We start from the raw sequence: 18,436 nt of genomic DNA, 5'->3' as shown, positions 1-18,436 counted from the left end.
GTGGAGGTTTCTCAAAAAACTAAAAATAGAACTACCATACGACCCAGCAATTGCACTACTAGGTATTTATCCAAGGGATACAGGTATGCTGTTTCAAAGGGACACATGCACCCCAATGTTTATAGCAGCACTATGAACAATAGCCAAAGGATGGAAAGAGCCCAAATATCCATGGATGGATGAATGGATAAAGAAGATATGGTATATATACTCGGCAATCAAAAAGAATGAAATCTTGCCATTTGCAACTATGTGGATGGAACTGGATGGTGTTATGCTAAGTGAAATTAGTCAGAGAAAGACAAAAATCATATGACTTCACTCATATGAGGACTTTAAGAGACAAAACAGATGAACGTAAGGGAAGGGAAACAAAAATAATATAAAAACAGGGAGGGGGACAAAACATAAGAGACTCATAAATATGGAGAACAAACAGAGGGTTACTGGAGGGGTTTTGGGAGGGGGGGATGGGCTAAATGGGTAAGGGATTAAGGAATCTACTCCTGAAATCATTGTTGCACTATATGCTAACTAATTTGGAAGTAAATTTAAAAAAAAAAAAGGCCAATTCATCAACAAAATTTTTTTAAAAAGTTAAACAGGTGAAAATTAATTCGAGAAAATATTGTTTACCTGATTGAAGCTGTTCTAGTTTATCTTTTTTGTGTGAAGCCAAGTCTCCTATAAAGCAGATACCACCTTTAGCTAGCAAAGCACTGCCAGCTTGAATGCTAACTGCTCCAGTTCCATACTTATTCCTGGATAGAGTAGGAAAAATTTCAGTAGAGACTGGATGACGTATGCCACGAGGCACAAGTTTTATACTAAAATTCAAAAGCCTAGGAAAAAATAAATTATTCATTACTATCATTTACTATTTGATTTTCAGAAGTCATAATGTATAACAGCTACACAATTAAATTTGATTCAGTGTTTAGTAAGGAACTTTTTCTTTTTTTAAAGACTTTACTTCTAAGTAATCTTTACACCCAACATGGGACTTGAACTCACAACCCCGAGATCAAGAGCTGCATGCTCTACCAACTAAGCCAGCCAGGTACCCCACCCCTAGTGAACACTTTTGTTAGGGATAAAACCACTTTTGAGACTTGGTCCTTAATTTGGAAAGCTCACAGCCTAGCAAAGGAGACATAAAAAACTAAAACACAATGTGATAAGTACTAAAATAATATCATGAGAGCATCCATATCAGAATATTATTTCTTTCAGGAAGGAAGTTAGAGAAAGGTACAAAGAGATGACATTTGATCTGGGCCTTCCTCTTTACGGATTGCTTTCTCTTGTTTATTCAGAATGTTTGCATTTAGGCTTGCCAATAGCCCATCACGACTATTCCTGCTGCCTATATATCATGGTAACTCTTGATACATCTTCTTGTTTTCTAATTTCTTTGCCAATTGCCTGAGCCTCTTAATTTCTCAAATTTAAATTCTAAGAAAGGATGATGATTATTTTAAGCTTAGCTTTCAAATCTGATGCCACAGAAATCATAGCTCATTGGTGAAATCAACTATGATGAATAGACACAGACATATAGTACAAAAGGGTGAAGTAGTATTCCTTAAATGTGGACAGGTTATGTGGGGAAATGGGTTCTACTTACATAAATGGGTTAGAAAAAAGCTTAGGGCAGAAAGCTGTCACCATGAGGCAAAAAGCATCCAAAGTTAGCTATCGAGATACTGTAACTAGTAACTTGTTATATCACCTGCAGGAAATTACTTTCCATCTGGTACCAATGTACTTTAATCACAAACTCCACTTGCCCCCCCCCCCCCAGACCCTTTGCTTCTTACACACACAAGTTAATGATTACTGTCTGATTGTTTTCTCCACGTTCATCACATGTGTAAGATCTTGTTTTCTTCACATTCCTCATATGGGTAATATCTTGTGAGCTCAATAAATACAGAGATAAAACCCCTATTTGGGGCTCTTGTCTCCTCCTGGACATTAGCCTCCCTCATATTCAATTTTGCATCCGCTCTCTTGCTGGACAAGAGATAACTCCAGACTCATAGTCCGCAACAAAGTTGATATAAAGTTTCTAGTGTATATGCCATTCCAAGGAACTGGATGTTGGTTTGTAAAATGGGGGAATGAGATTTAGAAAGAAACTTTTGCAAGCCTGTAGAGCAGTGTTTTTCAACCTTAGCTTACATTAAAATCACCTGGGGAGATTTAAAAAATTCTAATGTCAAGCCCCACCCCAAACCATGAAATTAGAATTCCTGGGGTGGGCCAGTCATAAATATATATATTTTTTACTTCTCCCAGGTAATTCTAATATGCAGGCAGGCTCAGAACCTAGTTATATAGAAAAATGGGCCTCAAACTTGTCTACACATTGGAATCTAATGAGGAACTTTTAAAATACTGATAGAATGTTATATAATGTAAGGTCAAAATACAAAAATCAATTATATTTCTATATTCACAGAAAATATTTGAAGAATGAAATTAATAAAACACTACCATTTTTAATAATATCAATATTTTCAAATATTTAGAAATAACTTTAGCAAAATGTATGTATGACCTTTATAAAACATTGCTGAGAGAAATTAAGGGGGATTTAAATAAATGGAGATACACATAGATTAAAAGACTCAACATTGTTATGATTTAAATTCTCCCTAAAATTGATTTATAAGTTAAATACAGTTCCAACAAAAATCTTTAATGGGCTTTTTTGGAGGGTAGGTGAGTAGTATTAACCTCTGGATTCTAAACTTTATAAGAAAATGCAGGATTCTCAACTTTCTAAGAAAATGCAAAGGACCTAAAATAATGAAAAAGAATCTTGAAAATGAAGAATAAAATTGCACCACTTGATTCAAAACTTTACATAGAGCTACAATAATCAAGAATTATGATATTGGCATAATTATAGACAAATGGGTCAAAATAACAGAAAAGAGTTCAAATAGATTTATACCCAATTCAATTTTAAACCTAGTTTATACCCACTTCAACTGATTTTCAACAATGGTACCAAAGCAGTTCAATGGGGAAGGGAATTCTTCTCAACAAATGGTATGGGAAGACTGGATAAATGCATAGAAAAAAAACATTAACCTTGATTCCTACCTCACACCATATACAAAAATTTATGATGTATAAAAGACAATATAAAAGATAAAACTATAATGCTTCTAGGAGAAAATATAAAAGAGTATCTTCATGACCTTAGGGTAGCCAAAGATTTCTTAGATAGAATCCAGAAAACACTAAACTTAAAAAAAAAAAAAAAATTGAATTTCAACAAAACAAGAAAGTCTGCTCATCAAAGACATTTTTAAGAAAAAAATACTAGTTTTAGATTGAAAGAAAATTTTCATGGCACATATATGTGACAAAGGACATGCATCTAGAACAACCCCACTTAAAAGTGAGCAAAAGACTTGAACAGACACTTCATAAAAGAAGATATATGAGCACCCAATAAGCACATAGAAAAAAATTCAGATCAGTAGTCATCAGGGAAATGAAAATTACAACCATAATGTGATACCATTTCATATGCACCAGAATGGCTAAAGTGAGAAAAGACTGACACCATCAAGATGTTGGTGATGATAGAAACAACTGGAACCTTACGTTGTTAGTAGGAATGTAAAATGGTATAATCACTCTGGAAAACTGTTCGGCAGTTTCTTATAAAGTTAAATATATACCTATCTAATGACATAGCAATTCCATTCCTAGGTATTTATCAAAGATAATGAAAACATAGATCCACAAAAAGGTCTGTAGAGGAATGTTTACAGCAGATTCATTTATAATAGTCAAAACATGCAAAACCCAATGTCCATCACTAGGAGAATGGATAAACATATTCTGCTATATTTATGTAATAGACTACTACTCATCAATAAAAACAATGAGCTACTGATACACACAACTGGGTCAACCTCACATACATACAGAGTGAAAGAGACTAGTCTCAAGAGAGGCATTGTATGATTCCATTTTTATGAAGTTCAAGAAGAGGAAAATTGACCTTGGTTACAGAAATTATGTATGTAGATAGGAATTGATTGAAGGAACTTTCTGAGGTGATGGAAATGTTCTATATCTTACTGTGGTGGTGGTTATAGCAATATATATACTTATCAAAACTCATTGAATTATATACTTAAGATCTGATTATTTACTGATTATTTAGTTATAAATTTTAACTTAAAATAAAAAACCTCAAATCTCTTGTACTACCCCAAATACCATAGGAAAAGTCAAAGGTTAATGACAAACAGGAAAAGGCACAAAGGCGTTAATTTATAGGAGGTATCACAAATCATTTAGAAATAAGCAATAGAAAAGGTGACAATGGTCAAGGAGGTTTATAGAAAAATAATAAAAGTGTTTAACAAGCTTTTGGGGTGCCTGGGTGGCAGTCAGTTAAGCATCTGACTCTTGAATTCAGCTCAGGTCTTGATCTTAGGGTCATGTCCTGCATTGGGCTCCACAATGGGTGTGAAGCCTACTTTAAAAAAAAAAAAAGAGAGTTTACAAGCTCTAAATAATGCTAAAACTTTTTTTTTTAATTTATTTTTAAGCAATCTCTACACCCAATGTGAGGCTTGAACTCAACCCCAAGATAAAGAGTTGCACACTCCACCAACTGAGCCAGCCAGGTGCCCCACTAAAACTTACTTCTAATTTTAAAAATGCCATTCAAAGTCAAATACCATTTTCCATCCATCAGATTTAAAAGTTTGACCATACCCAGTGTTGGTGAGGCTGTGAGGAAAGAAATATTCTCATGCTCATCAGTGGAGGATTAAATTGGTGCAATCTGTAGCAATTAGTACCACATTTACATTGAAATTTAATTAATTTGCTAAAATTAAATTTTAGCAAAACATCATCTGTCCAACAAACTTAATTTGCATTTTTAAAATTTTAAATTCTCTCTATAAATTTGTTTTTGCTTTACAAACGCATCCAAGGTATGAATATAAGAAGCTTGTTCCTAGCTTTTTGAACATGTAAGTAACTTTAAAAATAGTACTTGCTATGGGGAGCCCCAAAATGCTGAGTAGAAGCTTATTCCAAAGTTAGAGTGATAGTCCCAGAACAGTAATTTTGGTACTTTTCACAGCCTTATTTGGGCACAGTGAATCAGTATTATTGAATGGAATCTTGTAGAAAAATAAGACAATGGTTTGTTGGTTCTTGGGTGGGTGGGAGAGATTACTTTCAAATGAAAATAAAGTACAAAAGCGGAATGTTGAGTTAGGGAATTGAGGAAAAGGAAAAGGAAGTCTGTGAAGGATATATTTATTTGTAAAGGTGTGAGTGGGAAAATTGGTTGAAACTTTTGAGTGGTTAAATCCTCAAAATATTGAAAGCAAATATCCAATTTATTAATTCCTGTGTTTAAAGTTTTGAACTCCATTAATAAAAGTTTATTTAAATATTTATACTGCCCAGATAATTCTAAACATTTGTCTTATAATAATGCTCATGGAAAGGATTTATGCAAATAAATGTGTGACCAATTTATAATTTGAAAACATTCATGTCACATATTTTACCTGTCTACAAGTAGAGTATCACTTGTCATGATTAAAATATCCAGGCAATCTTTCAGTTCCTTGTTACGGTCACTTGTCTGTACTAGACTCATCAGCAAACATAGCTTGAGCAAATTGTAAGTCCCAGGAGGAACAATTTGTGATGCAAAGATATTGGCAAGTATCGCTGTAAATTTCCAGCATGAGCTGGAAGTCAAAGAGAGGAGATACCTAAAATTGTCGCTTATTCCTGAAGGAACTGAAAGTAAACATATATTAAAAAGGGTTTTAAAATAAGAAAATGACATTATAGATATCTGATCCCATTTATCAAAAATATTACCAAATTGTAGCTCTTCTAGCGATGCCATATTCAAATTCTTATAATATTAAATTATGATTAAAGGTCACTCTGGTCTCTCAATTTTATCTCAGGGAATGTAATAAAATGAAACAGTTACCCCATGAGTCTACATAAATTGGCTGTGGGGTACAAGCAAATCCCTCATTCTTCTTTTAAGACCTATGTAAACCAAGCCAGATCATGGGGCACCTGTATTGCAGTGTTTGCTTCTATATGTTTGAAATAATATCATCTTTAGTGAGGGCTAACCAGCAGAAGGGGAAATTTTTGAATGTTGCTGTTAAAAGGGAAGATTTAGGGTGCCTGGGTGGCTCAGTTGATTAAGTATCCAACTCTTGGTTTTGGCTCAGGTCATGATCTCACAGTTTGCAGAGTTTAAGCCCTGTATTGGGCTCCATGCTGGCAATGCAAAGACTGCATGGGATATTCTCTCTCTCTCTCTCTCTCTCTCTCTCTCTCTCTCTCTCTTTCTCTTTCTCTTTCTCTCTCTCTTCTCTGCCTTCCCCTGCTCACTCCCTCTCTCAAAACAAATAAATAAAAATACACAAATAAAAAGGAAGATTTATTCTCTACTACTTTGAAAGCACTGCACTGTACTATACTGTAACATTCTAGATCTTGTCTACTCCCTTACTCTGTCCAGCTCCTGAAATGAGCCTTTTAATCCACTTGATCATTGAGAAGAATTGCTATGCATGCATAAGCCAGTTCTTTCTCCTAACTCTTGAGCTGCCATCATAGAGCAATGATTTCTTCTATTCATCCATGGCCATGGACCGAGGGAAGCCTACCTTAGTGTAGCTATTGCCACATTTGGGTGGTTAAATCTGCCTACTTCTGGAATGCAACATGAGAAAGCACACTTTCTCACCTACATATAAGTCCTGTTCTCCTACCAAATCAATAAATTTGGGAATACCTCACAGAAGAAAATATTTTAAATGTCACTAAAATATCTATTGTCCATTAGTGCTTTCTTTGTTCAATATTTTTATTCTTCAAAGAAGCTTTTCTCTTCAAGACAAGCAGAGGTATCTAGAATCTAACTGCATTTATTTTTTATTTTTTAAATTTTTATTTATTTATTTAGATATTTATTTATTTATTTTGACAGAGAGGGCAAGCATGCACATGAGCAGGAGAGAGGCAGAGAGAGAAGGAAAGAGAGAATCCCAAGCAGGTTCCTTGCTGTCAGTACAGAGCCTGACTTGGGGCTTGATCTCACGAACTGTGGATCATGACCTGAGCCAAAATCAAAGTTGAACAGTTAACTGACTGAGCCACCCAGGCTCCACTATTTTTTTATCTTAAAGAGAGAAAGAGAACACAAATGAGTGAGACAGGCAGAGGGGGAGAGAGAATCCCAATCAGGCTCCGTGCTATCACCACAGAGCCCGGTGCTGGGTTAGATCCTATGACCCTGGGATCATGGCCTGAGGCAAAATCCTGAGTTGGATGCTCAACCAACTGAGCCACCAGGTGCCCCAGACAGATTTTTATTTATTTATTTATTTACTTACTTACTTACTTACTTTACTTATTTTCCTTGAGAGAGAGGGGAGGGCATACACACATGCATGAGTGTGAGCAGGGGAAGGGCAGAGAGAAAAGGACAGAGAACCTTAAGCAGGTTCCATGCCCAGTGCAGAGCCTGAGGGGCCAGATCTCACAACCATGAGATCATGACCTGAGCCAAAATTGAGAGTTCATGCTTAACCGATTGAGCCATCAGGTGCCCCTAGAATCTACTTGCGTTTAACTCAACTTGGTCCTCTATTATTGCAGACAATTATCTAGTGATTCCTAAATAAATAAATAAACAAACAAATAAATAAATCTAAAATCTAAAATCTAAATCTATTCAAGATTTAACCAGTCCTTTCTGAACATTTAAATATTTATATGCCAAGTTAAAAGAGTAGGTCTGCTCTCTTTTACTTAATGCTTATTTGTGTTGGAGTTGTTAAAGGAAATTACTAGTAATAAAGGTGGTATTTTGGCCCCCATCTGCCTTTCTCTTTTGTCTTATTTCTTGATTGGTTCAGAACTCAGATGAGGAATAGGATGCTATTTTATTGGGTCTTTTTCTCAGACAACAAGTTACTTAACATGGGGGTGGGGTGAAACAAAAGGTGGGATGAAAAACCTTTTAGTGAATCTCAAACTCCTGACATCTGGACACAATTTTCTCATTGCTAATCATGAAAAAAATCAAAATAAAGTTTAGGCAAAAAAAGGAGTCCTTCCTCTGGGCAAGGGTCTACATTATCACATTTTCTTTCTTTCATAGCCTTTATTATCTGTAATCATCTTATTGATTAGTTTATAGGTTTATTCACTGTCTACCATATGATTAAGAGAAGGAAACTTGATTGTCCTGATTACAACTATATCTCTAGAGCTTAAAAGAGTGCCCAACAATACTTATTTCCTGAAAAAAATACTTATTTCATAAACACAAGGACTTAAATTTAATTATTTTTTAAATATGATACTAATAATTTCCTTACCTTCTGGATTATAAGAAATGATACTGTTTGCCTCTATACAGACAGCAGTTTGTGAAGTTCTTACACAGGTTGGAATTCCAATAATTTTATACTCATTTCCTATATTCATTTTACTCACAGATTCATCTAAAATTATTAAACACAAAAGAAAATATGTATTCACTAAATGAAACTTGTACGTGATCAAATGGTTCAATGATCTAGAACTAGTAACAATTCAGTAGTTGAGTTAGTTGTATTTACTTTTGTTTAGTATAAAACCTATACAGAGTGGCACTAATAATGTAAATTGAGGCAATTTTATTGCTAATAAATTTTGATATTTATAGGCAATGATGAATTAACTTCAAGAAGCATGAGACATAGCAATTAGATAGTCTCCTATAATACAATGAAAGGAAAAACAAGATCATTGTATTTAAGATGAAATATCTTTGCATTAAATGACAATAAATGTTAATAAAAATGATCTTATAAGTAATAATTTAATTTGGGAAGAAAATAATTTTAAAAGGTTTATTTCACCGTCTATGATATAGCCAAGGTATGTTACATACATCATCTAATTATAAAATGTTAGATATTATTATTCCACTTTGTATATAAAGAAACTGAGAAATTAAGTGATTTGCAGAAGGCATTTACTAAATGGTAAGTAGCAGAACTGAAATTCACATCTAGGTCTGCTTATCTCCTTGCACTATGCTAGGTTTCCCTTCTCATACCTACAGATTGTGCAAAGCTTTTGCACAAATTCAAAATTTATCTTACAAACATACACAAAAAATCTTGATCCTCCATTAAACGGAAGTTGGGTGGTTATAAAGCTATGAAAAAAAGGACTTATAAGGAGGAACAGGATTAGCTTCTCTCTGTGAAGAAGATCAAACATTGATCTTCTCCATCATTTTTTTTCTCCTCTCTCTCTTAATCTCTCTACTCTTTTGGTGGGGTGGGGGGGGGGTGGGGAGTTTCAGAGAGCATATTGGTGTACCCTGTAGACTGGAAGGGAAGAATCAGGCTTGAAAATTGGGAAAATAAAAACTGCAAACCAACCAAACAATACAACCAACCAAACAAACCAAACCAAACAACCAACCCAAAAAAAACAAAAACAAAAACAAAAACAAAATCAACTAACTGAAGGATACAGAATGAATTACAAGGGGAAAATAAAAGCAAACAATTTTTCAACTGTTCCATGGAATCATAGAGTTTGGTAGATGTATCCTGAGATCAAGGAAAGGTCACGAGAAAAGCACGGAGATCAGGAAGTCTTGGTATTTCTTCTAATATCAACCTCAAAAGGTCTGTTGTTATTAATTTAATCTCTAAAAATTCATTTAGGTTCCATGGAAAAGTTTATCTAAAGAAAGGGTTTTCTACTAAAATATAAGTTGGATAGCCACTTATATTTATACACTGTATGGTTTGTATATGGTATTTAACAGAATTAAGTAGATAAAAGCATAGACTTTGAAGCTGGAAGGCCTGAATTTGAATCATGGCTCTGCCATGTACTAGCTATATGACTTTGGACAAGTAACTTCTCTGTGCCTCAGTTTCCAAATTGTAAAATTGAGATAACAATAGAACTTACTTGATAGGGTTACAACTAAATGAGTTAAAATATGTAACAGTGCCTGGCACACAGTAACTGCTATATAAAAATGAACCATTATCATCTGGGCTTACATACCTGCTTAATCCTTGTCAGGCCATGGTGGAAAGAGTTCTTGTTTGAGTCTCTACTTTCCTAACTCTTGAGTTTCCTATACACGGTTGACATCTAAGCTCTCTCTTTCCAAATAGTTTAATTCCTCAAATTTCAGCCCAAGAAAGGAGGCTGAGCCTCACCCTCATTTTCACTTGTTCTGGCTTTTCAGTGAGGACTCATCTCTTTCCTGGGTGACTGACACTGATGATTTTCTCCATGGCAGACTCAGTCTACTCACAGGTCTCTACTCATGAAGTTCTCAACAATTAATCATATGTCACTGCTTATTCATTATTTTTAAGTTTATTTATTTATTTTTGAAAGAGAGAGAGAGGGAGGGGTAGAGAAAGAATCTGAAGCAGGCTCCACAATGTCAATGCTGAGCCCAAAGTGGGGCTCAAACTCACAAACTATAAGATCATGATCTGAATCGAAGTCAGATGCTTAACTGACTGAGCCACCCAGGTACCCTCATTCATTTTTAAACAAATATTTATTAAGTTTTTACTATGTGCAGTAAAAAAAAAAAAATAACAAAAACCAAAAAACTATGTCCTTACCTTCATGAAATTTACATTCTAAAAGAACCCCAATATTTACCTAAGACACAACACAGAATAATGGGAGGTCTTTACCATAAGTAATTGTGTCCCTGAGACTTAGCACAGTGCCTGGGACATAGAAGGTGCTAATATCTTTTTAAGTAAATAATGTATGAATCAATGAATAATTAATATATTAGCTAAATATGACTCTTGAAAACACTCTTAAAAAGACCTATGATTCTTAAGCTATAGAAGTACCAATTTATAAGTCATAAACAATAGTCATAAAATAGTCATAAACAAACATAAATATAATAAACATAAACAACAGTCATAAACAATAGTCTTACATTTTTTAGCAATTTGCTTTTAGCTCACACAAAACTTACTCACCCCTTAGAAAAATTGTAAGAGATTGAAACCTAAATGGCTGGTTATTGGAATATCCTTGAAAAGCATGAAGTGCCTTTGCTGTGATTATTTCAACTATCTGTTTATCTTAAGGCAAATAGCAAAAAAAAGAATTAGGTATTTGAAAACACATTCAATTTAATTTCCACATTAAGATATAAAACACTATTTTAAAACTTATAATTACAAAACGTAAATGCATTTTTACCACCAAGTACTCTAAATTTTCTGTCTTCTTGAAGTGAAGATGAACACAGATTACACAAAAAGTCATTTCTTACTGTTGCAGATTCAGTAGCACCAGGCACATGCACTCTTATATACTCAAATCCTAAAAGTAAACAAAGGAAAGCTAAAATTTACTTTTAGATTTAGCTATCCATTTTCAATCCTTTAAAATTAATCTAATTCAAAGTATAATTAACTCAATTTTGCACGTGGGTTCCTGAGAAGTTCAATTAACATTTATTGCATGGCTCTTTCTTGGCAGGTACTGTATTAAGGCACTGGTGATATAGATACATAAACACACAGTTTCAAAAGGCAGCAATAAGAAACAGATAATTTCAATATGTGGTTTTCATTTGGACTGTTCAGAGAGAAGAGAGAATGGCATCCAACCCAATGATAAGTGGAGATGAATGAAAAAGATGTCCTGAGAAGGACTGAACTGAAGTTAAGGCAAAGGTCTGAGAGAGGACATTACATGGAGAGGAAACAGCATGAACAAACAGTTATGAAACAATGTGTGAAAACAAGTACTTCAGTAATCCAAGAGCACTGTTAAACTGTGGGAAAAAAGAGGGGAAGACAGAATGTACTTCAAGATCATGCAAAATAAACGTACAAACATAAGACAACAAGTTTTATTCCGTTCTTTCTACTCTATGAATGTTTCATAACTAATGATAAACCTGATTTAGGATTAAACAATAATTGCTTGGTATTTTGATTTTACATTTTTATATCTACCTTTCGACAGAGGGCATGCTTCATCTGAACAAAGAAATCTTGCACCTTGTGTGTACTTGGTTACAGTTGTCATTGCAATCACAATACCTTGCATCATATAAAATCTTTGAGATGCATAATCAAGTGGAAATTCACAAAGATCAAGACTATAACTTCGCAGAGGAGGTAAATGTGTTAACTTCAGCACTATATTAATCTAATAAGAATGGAAAAAATGGTATTAATAAAATTGCAGATCTAATTGCACTTGCATTACATTATATAAGTATATAAGTACAATATATAAGTATTGTATTAAGTACAATATATAAGTATATTTGTGGAGTAAATCAAATAAATGATTTGTTAGTGTTATTAGGAAACAAAATGTAAGCATAAGAAAAAAGATTTAAATATAAAATTAAAGATGCAAAACCCTTAAATCTTACATTTTAATTGGAAATATCATTATGAACTCATTATTTTTATTTAAAACCACACATTTCCTGACTATATCCATTGAAAAGACCTGTAAAAGAATGACAACCCAATAGTAATGAACACTTCTAGTGCCCAGATTGTGATCTCTTAAATACAATTTCTCACCAAAAGGAACCTAAACTGCTTAAGAGAAATGGCTGACTCCAGGTCTGGGGTGGAAAATATACCAGATGGACCTGCTGTATCTCCTTGTGCCAGAAACCAAGGGAATTACAAAAAACTAAAACATGGGATCTGTCAAAAGGACATAAAAGCCAGCTTTAAGGGACTCCCAGTGACCAAAGGTAGGATAAAATAAACATCAAAAGGAATGATAAAGATTCATTGAAATATATCAGATATATTTTAAATATATTAAATACATCAGATATATTAATATATCAGATGTCAGATATTTTAAATTCATGAATTTTTCATAATAAAAAAATAAAAAACAAAACCCAAAAAATTACTGGTCATCATTAGAGGTTCACAAAATAATGATTTCAACTCATTATTCTCTGAAAATTTATAAATGGAAAGAATCAATCATTTATTCTGCCTTTCTGGTACAAAGTATATTTCAGGGTAACCAAATAGTCGATGAGAGAAAACTTCTGTCATAGAATAATTTCAGTTAATAAGTTTAGAAAGGTTGCTAAAATTACAAAAACTCACAGTTTTGCAACTTCAATAAAATAATGGATTCTAAGCAATGGTCATCAGTGGCTACAAAAACTATTAGGTGGAAGTTGATGGGAGACTGTATACTGAAGAGATCAGACTGACATCACCCAAACCTACTAATCAAATGTGGGATTACTAAAAGTGGACAACAGAGAGTGTATTTCTCCTAATGTAACACAATATGAAATACATGACACTAAATATGATGTATTCTTGTCAAAATGAGTTGAATCTGAATTTAAGCAAGTTTTAAGAGCAAATTCCCTTTTTCCAGAAAAATGGGGTATGGGGGAGTAAGTTAAATGACACAAGAACATGGGGCACCTGGGTGGCTCGGTCAGTTGAGCGTTCGACTTTCGCTAAGGTCATGATCTCATGGTTTGTGAGTTTGAGCCCTGCATCAGGCTCTGTACTGACAGCTCAGAGCCTGGAGCCTGCTTCCGATTCTGTGTCTCCCTCTCTCTCTGACCCTCCCCTGTTCATGCTCTGTCTCTCTCTGTCTCAAAAATAAATAAACATGAAAATTTAAAAAAAAAAATTTTTTTTAAATCCCACAAAACATAATCAGACAAATCCAGATTATGAGACATTGTACAGGACAATTATCTAGGTTTTTCAAAATTCCAATGGTATAAAAAGGAAGGGGGAGGAAATTGCTCTAGATTAAAAAGGATTTAATAAGATATAAAAACCAATTACAATGTGTAGACCTTGTTTTGATCCTGATTTGAACAAATAAATTGTGAAACACTCTTGAGAGCCCAATTGGGTAAATGTAAATATAGACTGGATATTAGATGATACCAAAAAATTATTGTTATTTTGTAAAGGGTCATAGTGGCATTGCGGTTATATAAGAAAAATGTCCACAATTTTTAGAGGTTGATAGTAAAGTATGTAGGTGGGACATAAGGATGTCTGGGATTTGCTTTAAAATATTTTGGGGAAAAGATGATGCAGATATGGCAAAATATTACAAACTATTAGATCTGAATGACATAATATGGAGGTTCACAGTATTATTCTCTTTATTTTAGGGTATGTTTGAAATGTTTTATTATAAAAATATTTAATGTTATAAATGATAATACAGGAAATAAAGATGTGTATTTAAGATGGTCTATTGAATCTGAAAGAAATGTAGTACTTTTTAAAATAAACAAAATATTGTTTATTATTTAAAAATAATAAATAAAATATGAATAAACAAAATTGAATATAAAATATTTATAAGTAACATTCAAACTACTTTACCTTGGTTTTCTTTGTTAAATTCAACGAAAACTTACTTGAGTTTCAGTCTGTAATTGTCCAATTAGTGAAAGAGTCTTAACAGCAACAAAACAGACCTGTAATTTCAAACAAACAAAGTTACCAAAAATGCCATGTGGCATAAAATTATTTCTTTCTTTAACTTACAGATTGAAAAACGTGAGCAGCTTTTAGTGGCTGGTGTAAAATGTAATTTCCAAGTTCAGCATCCAATTCAACAATATCAGAGGGATTTATTAAAATACTGAATCGATAGACCGCATAACTTTGTTTTGAATCTGTAAAAATACAAACATAAAAATGAGGATAGCTGCACATAGGAATTTTAAAGTTTCTAAAATATACAGTCACCTTTACTGAACATACCATTGTAGAACTTGCAATCATCTATAAACTTTTGGAGGCCTCCACTTCTGTCAAGATAGATAAGGGCGGCCTCTTTCATTTTTAGATTTGACATTTTCTCCTACTGAGTCTTCTCTATTACAAATTGATTAAACAACTGCTGGTAAAGAGTACCGATGGTGAAACACATAGAAAAGATGAGAATACCTAGAGATAAAATATATTAGAATTTACACCTCACCATCTCTAATAAAATCTTACACACTGTTATACTTAAAATTGAGAGTGAAATGAAATAAGGTAAAATTCCCAACTTAAAATTCCTATGCAAAAGAAAACAAAGTTTTGCTCTCAATAATATTTTTTATCAACAGTAGTTTATGAGATTCTCTACAAGATTTCAAACTTAAGAACAGGAACCTCAACTGTCTCTTTACAGAGTAAGTGCTCCCAAAATATGGTTGTTGAACTAAATATTAGATGATGATGTCCCCTTGCAGGGGGTGTTTAAAAAATGAAAGTGGTAAAAGTTGTTACAAAAAGTCAACCTAAGTAAAGTGTAGTTAAACTAGAAAATCTGAAAACTTAGTCCTAGATCTAGCATTTCCTAGTTGCTATGCGGCAATCACCTGGGCTATCTTGGCTCAGTATCTTCATATGCAGGAAATGAAAGGGTTGTACTAGATGATAAGGCCTCTTCTGGCTTTAAATCTTTTATCAGTAACCAACATAAAATATTAAACCTTGGTAATGAGAATGGAATTTGTAAAATTCATTTAAAGATAGCAATCAGCAATTGGAACAGTATATATCTATAATTGTATTAGGTACTAGGGATAAAATGATTCAGGATTGGATCATGCCATCAAGGAGTTGCCAATCTGGAGAAGTCAGACGACCATCACATCTGTTCATCATCAAATATTTATTGGGCATTTAGTATTTATTAGATACTAGACTGTCATAGGCACTGGGGCTACAAAGATGAGTAAAATATGATTCCTATTGTTCAGAAAGTACAGAAAGGGATGATGGACATGTAAAAAACTTACTATAAACTTGCTATAAAAGAAATATTAATGTACTAAGGAGTACAAAAGAAACATGATGTATTAAATAGTTCCTAAAACAGCATCGTCCTTGTGTAGGGGTCATAATGTTTTCTATTGGTATAGGACATTTTGATTTAATACAGTGGGCCATAGGGAAAAAGCAATGAATTCTACTTTAAAGGTGGCATTTGATAAAGATTTAATTGGAGGAGAGGTGAAGACAGGAGGACTTTTCCAAAGACAGGGGTAACCGATAGATCTACACTACTGAATCCATACCCCTACTACTTGGAACTCAGGCCACTTACCAAAGTAAAGTAATTGAGACTGTCCTTTTGCTATTATATAGGGGGAAAAGTTCAGAGTTTCTCAGTGGCCATAAATACAATGATCTTAAAGTATATGTTGTGTTCAGAACATTTCATCTGTGCTTCATCTGAACATAAGGTTTCTAGGGCTGAATGAAGAGAGTCCATTGATAATGAAACGGTTGGGTGAGTCTCAATCAGATTATAACTGTTTGAAGTCCGTTATGATTACACAGGCAAAAAAAAAAATCCATCAAAGTTTTTAACAGGGAAAAATATGGTCAGATTTTTGTGTTGGTAATCAATGCCTACTGCTATTGTGGAATATGGGTTGGATAGAGGAAGAGATGATCATCAGTTTCTAGCTACTGATACAGTCCTAAGAGATGTACGGCCCAATCTAGGGCATTAGGAATGAAATGAACTGGAGCAGATGTATTCTAGACTTTTAAAGATTTCATGGCGACCAGCCTGTGAGTTTTCAAAATGGGTGTGGCTGATGCTGCTCTAACGGAAATATGGGACCCCGAAAAAGAGTAGGAAAATGATAATGCAAAGTTCATTTGAGATGTTCTAATTCTGATGGCTTCTTAGGCCACCCAGATATATATAAGCACTAGGACCACGTAAATCAGGGCCTGGACTTTAGCAGCTTAGGGGAAAAAAAAAAAAGAAAAAAAGCTAGCGACAAAGCTCTGGGTATCACCTGTGTAAAGCAGAAGTCCTGGGAGTGGATGCACTTTTTGGAAAGGAAAAGTAGAGACACGACATGGAAGCCAGTGAAAAAGCATTAAATAAACGAACGGGGATAAAATTCTACAAATGTTCTCATACTCCAAAGAACTCAAGGGTTAGTTCACTTAGAATAGGCAAAGGAGGTCAGGTCTTCTCCCCCTGCCGCGTCAGCAGAAAAACACCTCACAAAGCAGATAAAAGCGAATCTGGCCTCACAGTCTGGGATCCACGACCTCTCTCACCCACATCAGCAGCCTCCAGTGAGAGGAACCCCTGCCCAGCAGCACATAGAACCCTCTCCTCACGCACCGAGCTGAACCAGGCGAGCGCCACCTGAGGACGAACACACAACGTGATCCTCGCGCGCATGCGCTCACCTCTGTGGTTAGTTGCGCAAGGGCTGCTGGGACCCCCCCCCGCAGCCCCCGCAACGCTTAGCCAGGGTGATTACCGGGTCATCCTCCACCTCCTTTAATTAAATCACCATGCATCCCTCGCTGCAAGGCAAAAAAGAGGGAGAAAGATAACAAACTTTTGCTAGTTCTTGTTTTACCAACAACCAAAGTTTTGAACACAACCAAGGGTGTCCATGGTTGTTTGTTTGTTTACTGAGAACTCTCCTGCTGGGAATGCAAAATGGTGTAATCAATTTGGAAAACATTCTGGGACTACCTCAAAGGTGGGATTACTATATGATCAAACAAGTCCCTGCCACGTATAATGAGGGGGTTTAAAACATATGTTCACATGAAGACTAACACATAAAATGTTCATGGTATTACTCATAATAGCCCAAAAGTGGAAACAAGTGATAAATGGATAAATAAAATGTGGTATATCCCTATAATGGGATGTTATTTGACCTTTAAAAGGAATGGTGTACTAATACATGCTGCAACATGGATGAAAGCTTTGAAAACACTATGCAAAGCAAAGCAAGCCAGAAATAAAAGGTCAAGTATTGTATGATTCCGTTTGTATGAAATGTCTAGAATAGGCAAATCTGTACAGAAAGTACATTAGTGTTTGCTTAGACTTGAGGGGAAATGGAGACTGACTGCTAATGGGTATAGGATTTCTATTTATTTAAACAGGTTTTTAAATGTTTATTTATTTATTATGAGAGAGAAAGTGTATTGCCTCCTGGCATAAGCGCCCTCAAGTGGGGGAGGGGCAGAGGGAGACAGAATCGCAAGCCAACTCTGTGCTGTCAGCACACAGCCCAATCAGGGCTCGAAATCACTAACTGTGAGATCATGACCCGAGCTGGAATCAAGAGTTGGACGCTTAACTGACTGAGCCACCCAGGTGCCCCAGATTTTTTTTTTAATTGTGGTAAAATATACACAACATAAAATAAAATGAAACTCTATACCCATAAAATAGTAACTCCCTTTACCCACCCCACCACACCTACCACCTTCTATCAGATCTTGACAACCACCATTCTACCTTCTGTGTCCATGAATTTGACTACTCTAGTAGGAGCCTCATATAAGTGAGGTCCTTAACTTTT

The 18,436-nt window shown here is 34.6% G+C and overlaps 1 protein-coding gene across 8 annotated transcripts in view; it reads right to left on the bottom strand.

Moving 5' to 3' along the window:
- The window catches only part of MCMDC2 (minichromosome maintenance domain containing 2), a 38,757-nt gene extending 21,466 nt beyond the window's left edge, over window positions 1-17,291 (bottom strand). For 2 of the 8 annotated variants that reach the window (XM_042972853.1, XM_042972859.1), the window contains exons 1-8: window positions 14,628-14,932; window positions 14,498-14,557; window positions 12,063-12,258; window positions 11,299-11,421; window positions 11,073-11,177; window positions 8,418-8,543; window positions 5,565-5,802; window positions 637-842 (exon numbers count right to left, since the gene is read on the bottom strand). In XM_042972853.1, the coding sequence (XP_042828787.1) occupies window positions 637-842; window positions 5,565-5,802; window positions 8,418-8,543; window positions 11,073-11,177; window positions 11,299-11,421; window positions 12,063-12,258; window positions 14,498-14,557; window positions 14,628-14,867 (1,294 nt within the window). In that variant the 5' untranslated portion in view covers window positions 14,868-14,932. Of the gene's footprint in view, window positions 1-636; window positions 843-5,564; window positions 5,803-8,417; window positions 8,544-11,072; window positions 11,178-11,298; window positions 11,422-12,062; window positions 12,259-14,497; window positions 14,558-14,627 lie in introns of all 8 variants that reach the window. The other 6 variants (XM_042972854.1, XM_042972855.1, XM_042972856.1 and 3 more) reach the window with 6 other exon arrangements.
- Between the last annotated feature and the right edge of the window lie 1,145 nt (window positions 17,292-18,436).

Source organism: Panthera tigris, chromosome F2, assembly GCF_018350195.1.
Source record: "Panthera tigris isolate Pti1 chromosome F2, P.tigris_Pti1_mat1.1, whole genome shotgun sequence".
Lineage (NCBI taxonomy): Eukaryota > Metazoa > Chordata > Mammalia > Carnivora > Felidae > Panthera > Panthera tigris.
Note: the sequence above shows the minus strand (reverse complement) of the source record. Positions and strands in the feature narration are given on the sequence as shown.